Source organism: Sarcophilus harrisii, chromosome 3, assembly GCF_902635505.1.
Source record: "Sarcophilus harrisii chromosome 3, mSarHar1.11, whole genome shotgun sequence".
NCBI classification, from domain to species: Eukaryota; Metazoa; Chordata; class Mammalia; order Dasyuromorphia; family Dasyuridae; genus Sarcophilus; species Sarcophilus harrisii.
In genome coordinates, this window is record NC_045428.1 from 81,032,409 (window position 1) to 81,044,866 (window position 12,458).

Here is a 12,458-nt window from a genome sequence, read left to right on the forward strand (position 1 = left end):
GCACATATTAAGTATTTCCACCCCCTAAAGTACTATACACATATAAAAAATTATATTCTTTAACCTTCAGAAAGCGTTGTTCTATAAGATGCTTTAGAAGATACAGGTGAGAGTTATGCTCTCTACATTTTTCAGTATCTTAGTTAAAATGGATACTGGGCCCCTCATTTGCTGAAGTTTTATATTTGACAAAGACACACTAAAAATGAAGCTATTCAATTTTAACCCTTACAATCACTTGTTATTTTCACATCAGACAAAATAGGTGATGGGAAACCAAACTGGGAGAGATTTGCAGGTTCCCCCATGGTGGGAGGTTCCCAAGTATGATACCTAAATCTTCTTTTACAACTTAAGTAACATTTCTGTTCTTTTTTGAAGTGGTTTATTATGCAGTTACTCTCAAATCATCTTTCAAGCACATATTGTGATTTGTTTCCCCCCCAAAATAATCATCTGTCAAAGAACAAATTGCAGTGACATTTACCCCTTCTACAAGTTGTAGCAGTTGACTTACCTGACACTGGTTAATGGCTGCATGGTTGCCATGGAATGGAGACTGCCGGTCTTTATCCCGATGATGCCTACTGCTGTGTTTACTTCTTTGTAACTGCTGGCGCAGTTTTGCAATCTAAAAGGGAAGATAAAAGACATCATTTTAGAATCTTTTTCCAACTGCCTGAAAATACATAAAGCCATTAGTCACTATGTGGACATGGTGTATTTATTTGAAACCAAAATTAAATTCTCAAAATCTCAAATCTCATCTAATCTCAAACAAGAAACTTAAACATTTATAACACAAAAATACTTTTCCTTATATAGTGCTCCACTAAAACTTTAATGTGACCCTTCATTGTGGAGGAAGATAGTGATAGATTTGTCTGTTTTTTAAATTAATGTTCATTTATTTTCTTTCCCATTCCACTGAAAAATGAAAACAAAAACAAAGTCTTCCATATAAAATTTTAAAGTTGTATTTTGCATTCTCCATCCTGAGTACATCATCCCTGTGATGAAATTGGAAACATTATCAATGATCTGCTAAAAGTGTGACTAGAAATTGATTGGACCCATTTTTTTGTAGTCTTTCAAAGTTGTCTTTACAATGTTGTTGATACTATAACATGTTTTCCTAATTCTGCTTACTTCCTTCTAAATCAGTTCTCCCCGTGTATCTCTGGAAACCATTTTTCTTTTTTGATTACTTTTTTTTTTGGCAACACAATCAATATGATTTGTTAAGCTAATTAAGTGCTAAGTGTCTGAGGCTGGATTTGAACTCAAGTCCTGCTAACTCTGGGGCTTACACTCCATTCGCCAGGCCACCCTCAACTGCCTTTGTTTTTTATAGTACAGTAGTACTCCATATACATTCATATGTTATCATTTATTTAGTTTTTCCCAGGTGGTACACATTAGGTTTTTCAGTTCTTTGCTACCACAATTAGGACTGATAAAAAAATTTTAGTGCTGATAGATTCCAGTATCAGTGCTGATAGATTCCAGTATCAATTAAAGATAATGTAACAGTAGGTTCCACCCTGAACTAGAAAGATCAAAATTTTAATCTGATGACAGATTTACATGTCTGTTATCAAGTATTCATCTATCAAATCAATTACTAAAAATTATTAAATGAAGAAATAAAAGAGCATTTCTTTGAGCACATATGGAGGGCTGGACACAAAGGATGTAAAAATGAAAGTGAAACAGTTAGTTCTTGTCTTCAAGGGACCAACATTTTATCAGAAGAAATATTCTACACATACAGCATTACCTAAAAGTCTTAATGCAATTTTCAGCTTTAATAACATTAAATAGTTCTAAAATTTTTGGAACACTCTGTATTCTAAGTATCTAGAATAGAAACCAGTTCTGTACATTCAGGAGACACAAAATAGGCACTAAGTAGACACAGAGAAAATTGGATGGGAGAAGAGTGGCAGCCAGGAGGATGAGAAAAGCTTTGCGCATGCATGGAGGTGGTGGCTGCCAAGGAAGCAAAGCCTGACTAAGCTCATCACCAGGCTACCCAATGCACAAGGTACACTTTAGCAAAACCAACACTACTAACAGACCATCTGTGGAGTAAAAAGACTAAAATCTGTACTGAACAAGAGGAATAACTCACATGGATGAATTGACTGATGCTTAGAAAAAGTAAAACCCACTGTAGAGAAATGACATTTTTAGCATTTGTGACCAATCAAATCATTTAACTGACAGAAAATTCATACACTAAACAATTAATTAACATTTCTCTTCAAAATACATGTTATTTTCATGTATGTACAAATTTTGTTTTATTTTCAATCCAAAAGACCCATCTCTATCAGCAGAAACAATTCCTTTTCAAATATTTTGAAACTGAGAAAAGAGTATTTTAGGCTGTTTTTATATCTTTACATATAGTGAAGTTATTAGTTGTGCTTTTTGTAAGCATCTGGAATTTGAATGTTTTTTGCCATTTTGAATAAGATCAATGGTGTTTTTGCCTAAATGTATAGTCAATTATTACTTAAATTTGAAAACTAAACTAGTTTTTTATTTTTTTTTTAGCTTTAACTATACAGTTCTTTATTTTTCTGTGATTAAACTTTGATAAGTTAGCAGGCAAGTTAAAATTAAGTTTCTGATGCTCTGAATTTTTTTTTACGAGAGATAATGGGAACATTTACAAGTTACAACTGAATATAATTAATATATTAAACAGAAAACAATATACTGATCTCTCTGTTCCTCCCAAATATCTCAACATTTCCACTTTCATGTCTTTGCAGAACTGCCCCCATTGGAAAAGGGGATACTTTTCTTCCAAAGAAAACTCCTTGCATGTAGAAACTATTCCTATTCCCTTTTTGTGAATATGCCTCAGCCCCTAGCTAGCCTACTAGCAATTGCCAAATCACATGATTCTCATCTCCAAAATAAAGACCTTTATGACAATGACCATTGTCTGCACACCCAGAGAGGATATCTGATGAAAATGAGTAGGGAAAAGATAAGCATTCATAAAGGATTTCTTTTATACCAGACCACATCCTCACTATCACACAACTAATTAAAAAAGGGTAAAGACTAATCAATACAGAGTTATAGAGAGCTTTAAAATCTGCAAAAAGTTTTACATACAACAGACTCTCTTTTAAGACTTCCAACTTCCTGTGAAGTACAATTATCTTCATTTTGAAGATTAGAGATTCTAAACATACACCCTTCTCCTACAGGCACACGCACCCACAGATGGCATGGACCCCTTTGGCAGTCTGGTGAAGCCTACAAAATACTGTTACATGATGTTTTAAATGTATTTTAAAAAATATATACTGTTGTTTCTCTTTCCCCCTACCTCTCCAATCCAAAATCACAGACATGTTCCCTCTTCTCAATCTATTCCTGGTCCTCATGGAGGCTGGGTGACCCCAAGTTAAGAATCCTTATTAAATTAAGATACTGAGGGTCAGAGAAATTTAGTGAATTACCAATATTCATATAACTGGCAAAAACTTCCTAATTCTAAATTAGCACTCTAATCTCTATTATTCAACTTTTTTGGGGGTGGGGTTTAAGAATTGATATATACTACATTAAAACACACTGTTATTTATGCATTATTTTATTCTTTATCTAATTTGAATGTTTATTGCTTTGTAGTTATTTCGTTTATAACCATAATGATCCATGCCAAAGTATAAATTATTTATTATTTATGGACATTTTTTGTTAGTGATAATATGTACAACTTCTAACACTTTAGTAAACAATCAACAAGCCAAATGGCTTAGCATCTAGCATTAGCTAATGATGAAGTGGTCCTGCCCTTTTGAAAGTAAGTTCTATAAAGAAAAGCATATATAAATATAAACTTAGCTACTCTCAGCAATAAAATGATCCAAGACAATCCCAAAGGACTAATAATGAAATACTATCTGCCTGCAGAGAAAGAACTGATACTGGTTGAATACAAACTGAAGCATGCTATCTTTTACTATCTTCCTTCTCATTTTTTCATTTTATTTGAGTCTTCTTTTACAAACTGACTAAAATAGCTATGTTTTGTACAACTTCACATATATAATCTATATCTGATTGCCAATTGTCTCAGGGAAGGGGAAAAGGAGAAAGGAATAGAATTTGAAATTCAAAACTTTAAGTAAAAATATTAAAATATATATTGTATAAAATTGTATTAAGAAATGTAAGAAGTCCAAATGATCTCATCAAATGAGTCTGATGAAAACATACTATTTTTTTTTTAATGGTGGTTTTTTGTGGGTGAAGGAGTCTGTGTTTTACATGTTTACACATGTATAACCTATACTTAAATTGCTTACTATCTCATGGAGAGGAGAGGAGAGAGGGAGAGAATTTGGAACTAAAAATTTTTTTTGATGAGTATTAAGAATGAGTGTTTTTTACAAGGAGGAAAAATATTCTACTGTTAAAAAAAAAAATAATTGCACCAAGAAAAAGAAGGAATAATTCAAGTAAAAGGAAAAATAGATGAAAAATTGGCAAAGAGGGAATGTGTTCCAGGCAGGAGTGAGAGACTGTGCATGAGCAAGAAAGATGGAATGGGATACTAAGTGTGGCTGGCATCTATGAACCCAGTGTGAAGAGGAGTAAAGCACAAGAAACCCAGGAAAGGTAGGCAGAAGACAGGTTGTAAAGTGCTTTAAATGCCAACTGAAGGAATTTGTGTTTGTTCCTAGAGATAAAAAATGGCACTATTGGTAATAAAAACCATTATCAATTTCCTGAACCAGAGTGCTACAATGAGATGTGCTTTTAAGAATATCATTTTGTAGTTCTGTGGAGAACAAAGGAGAAAGGAGTTTGAGACTTGGACAACAATTAGGAAATTACTGCTGTAGCAGTCCAGGCCAAGGTGATCAAGTCCAAAACTCGGTATTCATGTGAGTGAAAAGAGAAAGAGATGTGGTCAGAAAATTGATGACTTAGCAAGCAGGGACAAGAAAGTATTAGGAATCAAAAATAAGTCCAAGATTTTGAACTGAAAGGATGGTAGTGCCCTAGAAGGAAATAAGGAAGTCTAGAAGCAAGGGCAAAGATAATGAATTGTTTTGTACATATTGAGTTTTAAACACCTACAAAGCATCTTAATTCACAACATTTTAGTAGGCATTTAATGACCAGAACTATGAAGCTTGGGGTGGGAGGGGGGAGAATTGGAGATTAACTGCATAGGGATGTTAAATGAGCTCATAGAACTAATAACATCATAAAGTAAGAGTGGAAATTAAGAACAGAAGTGGACCCCATGGAAGGGGCAGACTATGAATACAGATCCAGAAAAGAAAACAGAGTGGTTGAATAGACAGGTAGAGAGGCAGTATAGTGTTTCCAAATACCCAGAGGAGGCAGAATCAAAGAGGAGATAGTAATTAATAAGATCCAATACTAGAGAATAGTTAGTCCAAGGACTAAGAAAGACTCACATATTCATAGTTAAAAGGTCGCTAGTAATTTTAGAGAGAGCCAACTTCAGTTCAGTGACAAAGCCATAAGCCAAACTGAAAAGTGAATGAGATTAGAGAATAGAGAGGACAAACTGAGGTATGTTGGTAGGCAGCATGGAATAAGTAAAGTGAGAAACAGAAATTAAAGATGAGAAAGGAAGGAGGAAAGACTGTGGGGACAACTTGCTAAAGGAGCTATTAAAGTCTTAGGATCAAGAATACCAGCTGGGTTGGTCTCTCCCTATCCTCCCCACCCCACCCCACCCCCCAAGACTGAAGAAAAGAACAACTAGGGCATAACGTTGAGGCATTTTGAGATGTGGAATAGAAGAGAATTCAGAGTGAAGAGCATTTTTTTTTTCCTCAGTGAGGTATGAAGTGCTGTGCTAAGTCCTAGAGATACAAAAAGAAGGGAAAAATAAAATATAAAATATAAAGGTACTAGAAATAAGAAAGATAGGGAAAGGCTTTCAGCTGGGGAATTTGAAGCCAGGAGGCACAGATGAGGATAGAGAACATTCCAAGCCTGTGGGACAGCCAGAGAAAACACCTCAAAGTTTGAATGGAGAGTCTTGTTTAGGGGACAACCAGGAGGCTAGTGGAAATGTATCAAAGTATCCAAAATGGGAGGAAGGTGTAGGAAGACTGGAAAGGCAGGAGGGAGCTAAATTTGGAAGAGCTTTGAATGTCAGAACAAGTTCAGACTTGTATTTTAGGAAAACCACATTAATGGTTGAATGGAAGCTGAACTTGAGGCAGGCAGACCCAGTAACTCTTATTACAATAATCTAGATATAAGAGAAGAAGGGCTTGTGCCAGAGAGGGCTGGCAGAGTCAGAAGACAGAAAAGGCACTTGCTAGAAGTCTAATCAGAGAAATTCTGACTCAATATCTGGTATATAATCATACACCTCCCATTTTTGCCACTCAGAAATAGAATGAGAATCTTTTTTTGCCCTAAGGGCCTCTTGGGAAAATCTGTTTTCTCTGAATTCTTATGGGTTAAATAGATATGGATGGCTTTCTCCTGCTTAGAACATGTCCAGGTATTATTATCTTGAACCCCAACAGTATTTTGTCACTTCACTTTAAATCAACACTTATAAAGCCCCTATTATGTGCCAAACACTATGCTGAGCACTAGGGATAAAAAAAGATAGTCCCTGCCCTCAAACTTACAAGGTCTGTGAAACACTTAGCAAGCTACAGACAGGATAAATAGGAAAATACTGAAATTAAGAAGAGTTAAGGAAGGCATCCTGGAAAGATGGGATTTTAATAGGGACTATAAAGGAAGACGGGAAGTCAGCTGGTGAAGTGGATAAAGGAGAGCATTTCAGGAATGGAACTAACCAAGCCTCCATACTGCTCTCTGGTGACAAAAGACCCGTGACTTGAAACCACACAATATTTTCTTTCTTCCTTTTTTTAATTAAAGCTTTTTATTTACACAACATAGGCATGGGTAATTTTTCAACACTGATGCTTACAAAACCTTGTGTTCCAAAATTTCTCCTCCTTACCTCCACTCTCTTCCCCTAGATGGCAGGTAATGCAATACATCATACAATATTTTCAAAAGGATAATCAATTTGTTCCAGGGTAATGTTGAAGTAATTGAAATAATTTTGCAAATTTCCAAAAGCAATCTAGTCAGCTCTTAATGAAGAGTATTCAATCAAGAGTAAATCAACCACATATTTACAAGAATAAAGATTTAATATTTTTCTTTTCCTCCCCACTTTTTACTAATTTACTATTGTAAAGATATACGCTCTGGATGCTATTGTTTGCAAAAGCCTGTCTACATCAGAGTAATGATTTGGGATTATCTTATCAATCCTCTCAATAATTTCTTGTTATAAAATCCTAATAATCATCGTGTAGATTTGTCATATAGAAATGTTGTATTGATAGGAACTACATATGTAGGTTAATGAATATTAATAAATAATCATGTTCTTTTATGGTGATAGAGATTTTTAGACTACCGCAATAACACCCTTACTTATTACGCCTTATGAATTTTTCAATGTCCTCAAAATCATGTCATTTCCAGTAGAGATTTCCTGCATTATATCATTCAGTCACTTGTTCCTTCATTTTGATAAGTTCCAGTTGCAATTCCTCAAGAAACAGAGCTTGATATGAGTGTAGGACGGTGATATTATTGTTCAAATGGAATGAAGTTCCATTATCCTCAATGATAAAAAGTTTGCTATAAAAATCTTTACAAATCCTTTCTGTATTTTTTATATGTAATATTCCTAATGTCATTCTTTAATATTCCTCAGGGTAAAGTTAAAAGTTTTCTTTCAATTGGTTATACTACCCCTTTTTGAGATGATATTCCTCCTTATGATCTTCCCATCAATTTTTGCTAAAAGAATGAGGTTATATTCTAAACTTGTGTTGCCACTGGTTTGCATTCTCTATTTGGATATAAGATCAAATGTAAGCTGATTTTAAAGTGTCTTTAAGGTTTTTTTCATCTCTTTCTTTTGGTAACTGATTTTTATATATTTTAAAATTTAAAGAAATTATCATTGGAGACATCTTTACTTCCATTCATACTTTCCCCACCTTTAATAATTTGCTGAAATGTGTCAGATTGAAGTTTTTCACTGCACACCCTATCTTCTCATTTCTCTTATTTCTAGTTTTTATTAATATTGATTTTCACTCTAAGGTGATAATCTAATACTAAATAGATGGCTAACTCAAGAATGGATTTATAGGCACAAGGCTTCGATGTAGTACAAAACTTTGATTTCATTCATTATTGTTCATGAATCACATTTTCCAGCAAATATTTTGACATGCTCCACAGGTCTAATTTTGAACAGGCATCACTATCAAAAATTAAGCTAACTTGGCAGATCTTATTTATCTCTTCATATAATTTCTCTAAACCCTTTTCTCCATCACAAATCTTGGTTCATAAGCTGACATTTTCACGATAGTCTCTTTTGCAAATACTTATTATAAGCAATGCAAAAGATTACTAAATGTCCCATGAAATCTATTTCTAATTGTTGTTAGAAACACAAACTATCTCTTCCAATTCCTTTAATTGAGTTGCCTATTGATGAGAATTCATCAATTATTCTTTCATTTTGTTTACATACTTTTATCTTCTGCTTCCATTTAGCGAATGGAAGGTGAAATTAAACTAATTTAAGTCAAAAATTGAACTAATTCAGAACCTCCAATTATGTCACAGGATCATAGATTTATAACTGGAAGAGACTGTACAAGTTATCAAATGCAAACCCTTCATTTTACTAATGAGAAAACTGAGGCTTAGAAACATTCAATGACTTGATCAATTGTATTAAAAGCATTATGAAGCTTGAAGTTCAATAATAAATTTGTGAAATTATCCAGTCACTTTTTTTACACTTTCATATCTGTAAAGGACAGCAATTAAGATTATTTCTTTGGTACATGATGCCCTGTCTTAAGGATATTTCTCTCATGAGTTTTTAAAATCTAAGTTACATTAATTCTGTGATGGTTTCTAAAACTCTCTATTTTCTCTATTCAACAATAACATACTAACAGGCAATTACTATTTTCTTCTATTTTGTGATTGTGAAGACAATCATTTGATTGAAATAAGTGATGGATGTCTTATAATACTGATCTTCCTAATGACTTATCATAAATACTAACAATCTACAACAACTGATTTAACTTGTTAGCAACCATATGGACAAATGAAATTCAACCCCCAAAAATAGTGACAATTCTGTGCTAGAATTCTGGGGAGATCAGGAATGACTTCATTCAGAAGATAGTGTTTGAGCTGAGACTTAAAAGAGAAAGGCTCTATGAAGTGTAGCCAAAGTCTAACAGCAGTTTCCATAATAAGATATTAGCATTTTCTTTACCATTTTACATTTTAGTTGTATAATAGTCTTTTCTAAACTAACTTGGTCACCAGGGTCTGAAATATGCCAGCATTCCCTGAAGTTCACTCTAGAAATTATTATTAACACAGAGATGTGAATACAAATATAAATGTTTGAGTTGTTTTTAAAAATAAGAATACTGATATTTATATTGATATAATAGGCACAAACTAGAATCAACAAAAACAAAATCTGAATAAAAACTATCCCTGAAAAACATCAGAGTAATGACCTCATTTTCCCACTCAATAAATCACTTCAACTGACTTTTGTTCAGTCATTCAAATTCATGAAAATCCTCATGTGTTGGAATCCTTACAAACTGCTAAGTCATTAGAATTGATAGAGACAATAATTATCTAATTTAGCACTGTTCAGTATGATTGATCTGATACTATGAGGAGATGTTATGGGCCAGAACTTGAAACAAGGTACTAAGTGGGATTGATAGAAACAATGCTTGTGTTCACACCTTTAGAGCGCATATAAGCAAGAATCTCTCAGGGCCAGACATAGAGCACTCTGGGAGAGTCAGAAGCCCTCTCTCAGAGGCAAGACAGATTCATTCCATCTTCCACCTTTGTGCTGGCTGGAGGCTGAAGAAAGCAGAGGCAGAAGCAAAGGACAAAGCTGCAGAGCTCTTGGAGAAACACACGTTTGGATTTTATCAGCTGGCTATATTTGGAGTGATTATTACTCTGAACTGAAACTAAGGCTGCCTCCAGAAAACCTCTCCAAGAAACCTGCTCCCAGAGAGAACCATTAGATTTTAAAGAAGAGAACATGTATCACAATTTTGTGGATAAGACTGGCTCAAGCAAATTACTTTAAATCAAACTGCTCTATATAGAAATTCCTGACCTCTTTAAGCTGATCTGTGCTGCCCCAAGATGCTGAACGCTTGTGGGATCCTTTCTTCTTCTCTGCATACTCTTCAGCCCATGCACTCTCTGTCTGCAATGGAAAAAAAAAATTTGATCAAAGTTGATTCATCACATCAAAAAACAAAACCCAAGTACATGCATAATGTGAAAACATTTAATAAACTTATTAGGAGAAATCTGGTAAAATAAACTGAATACCCAAACAACAAACTATTAATATGTCACAAAAGGTGGGGGTAGGGGGAGAATTGCTAAAGGAAATCTGAGGAAAGAATGAAAAGAGAAATAAAGAACAGAGGGAAGATAAGAAGAGAAAAAATGGGGTTCATAAGAAGATAAGAAGAGAAAAAATGGGGTTCATAAGAAGAGAAAAAAGAGTTCACAAAAAGTCTTAGAAGAAAGGAATCCAACAAATGATACCTCCAGAAGTCAGAGGTAAAAATGCTGCCGGTATGTATTACACCCTGGCCTGAGATGAAAGAGAAGCAAGTCTACAGTTCTGTATTAATGAGGTATATATATATATGTGAGAGAACCTATCTCTACTACATCACATCTTCCTGTTCACCAAACTAAATTGTCAAGTAGACTGAGGACTCATCATCAGGACCTGGAGAAGGGGCAAGGGATATAGCACAGGCTGCAACCACTCTGTGCTCACCCTGGGATTAGAGGAAAATAAAGACTGACAGGATAAGATCAGGCACTGCTGGTGTCCTCACTATTCCAGAACCATGGCTCAGAGGAGGGGAGCCATCAATGTTATTTTGTGCTACCTGGCAAAAGGAACAGAAAATGACTGATATGAAGGTGCCCAATGCTTGATGCCAAAGACTTGTAGTTTTAATAAACAGCAATAAGGGGAATGGAAACTAGAAGGAAGGGGCAAATGTAGCTGCTAAATAGATATTCCTATGGGAGGCAGGGAAATAAAGATTATTTGTAAAAATACAAGACATAGGAAAAAATTAAATCAATCAGTGAAAGTAACAAAAAGGATACCCAGTATGTATGTAAGGATATGTAAGGAAATGGAAATAAAAACTAAGATCAAGCCAAGTTACATATGTGAATAACAGATTATGATTAAACTTTAGCTTAAGTGAGATTCAAGATGGTATTGAATACCACTAAATATATAAGATCATGAGGGGTGACCTTGATTTTGTATTGAAGAAATTCAAAGAAACATCCTTGCAAATGGAAAAAAATCCAAAAGAACTCCAATGTAGAGAAATATAAAGTTGTGAGAGTCTTCCGACCAAGATGACTGCCTAAGCAAAGACAGATGGCCCAGTTCTCACATAGCTCTCAGGAAAAACCTGAAATATTTACTGCATTGAACAATGATCAAGAAATTCAATGAGAAATACATTAAGTGACGTCTAGTCTAGAACTGCACATAATGTCAGTAAGATTTTCCTAGGTGACAGAACATAGCAACTCAACAACAAAATCAGCATAGGGAAAGCAAATGGATTACTAGACTCCCAAAACTATCTTCCAGAAATGAATCAAAAAGTCTTGTAGCCTTCAAGACTTTCTGTTCAAAGGTACCAAAAGCAGAGAAAACTCTACGGGGGTCAGAAACCTGAGAAGATCTAGGAAACCACCATCTGTTGAAGCAGGTAGATTTCAGACTGAGATTGCTCTGGCTCCCAGAGGAAGGGAAAAAGGGAAAGATAGGAGAAGTGATGGCATAAAAAAGGTCACTGAAATATTTAAGTAGTGGTAATTTTGAAATCAAAGAATGGAATTGTGTATTGTCTTTAAAAAGCAAGACCCAGTTAAGAATCTCCACAGCCTTTTCAGGAAGAATAGGGGAAATAGTTATTTTACTCAAAAAATGTCTACATAAGACTTAGAATTAGATTTAAAATTATGAATCGTGAATTTTAATATATTCACTAAAAACCATTATCACTCTGAAGTTTTTACTTTTAACAAAAATTGTTACTGAAAGAATATTCAATGTTTAAAAAGACAAAGCAGGAAAATTAAGCTTATTCCAATGCCTACGCAAGTAAAAAAAATATTTCTGGGTTCTCCAAGTCTAAAGAGACACAATCTGAGAGGTCCTTACTGAAACGGGATCAAGTGGAATATTTGTGACACACTAAGATGTCTATTATTCAAATATTAGCCTTACTAAGATTGGAAAGGTTCTCTTCAAGACT

At 34.4% G+C, this 12,458-nt stretch overlaps 1 protein-coding gene across 2 annotated transcripts in view; it reads right to left on the reverse strand.

The window, feature by feature from the left end:
* FAM117B (family with sequence similarity 117 member B) overlaps positions 1-12,458 on the reverse strand; it is a 101,692-nt gene that overhangs the window by 41,206 nt on the left and 48,028 nt on the right. For both annotated transcript variants that reach the window (XM_031958312.1, XM_031958311.1), the window contains exons 3-4: positions 10,259-10,351; positions 518-631 (exon numbers count right to left, since the gene is read on the reverse strand). In XM_031958312.1, the coding sequence (XP_031814172.1) occupies positions 518-631; positions 10,259-10,351 (207 nt within the window). The remainder of the gene's footprint in view (positions 1-517; positions 632-10,258; positions 10,352-12,458) is intronic.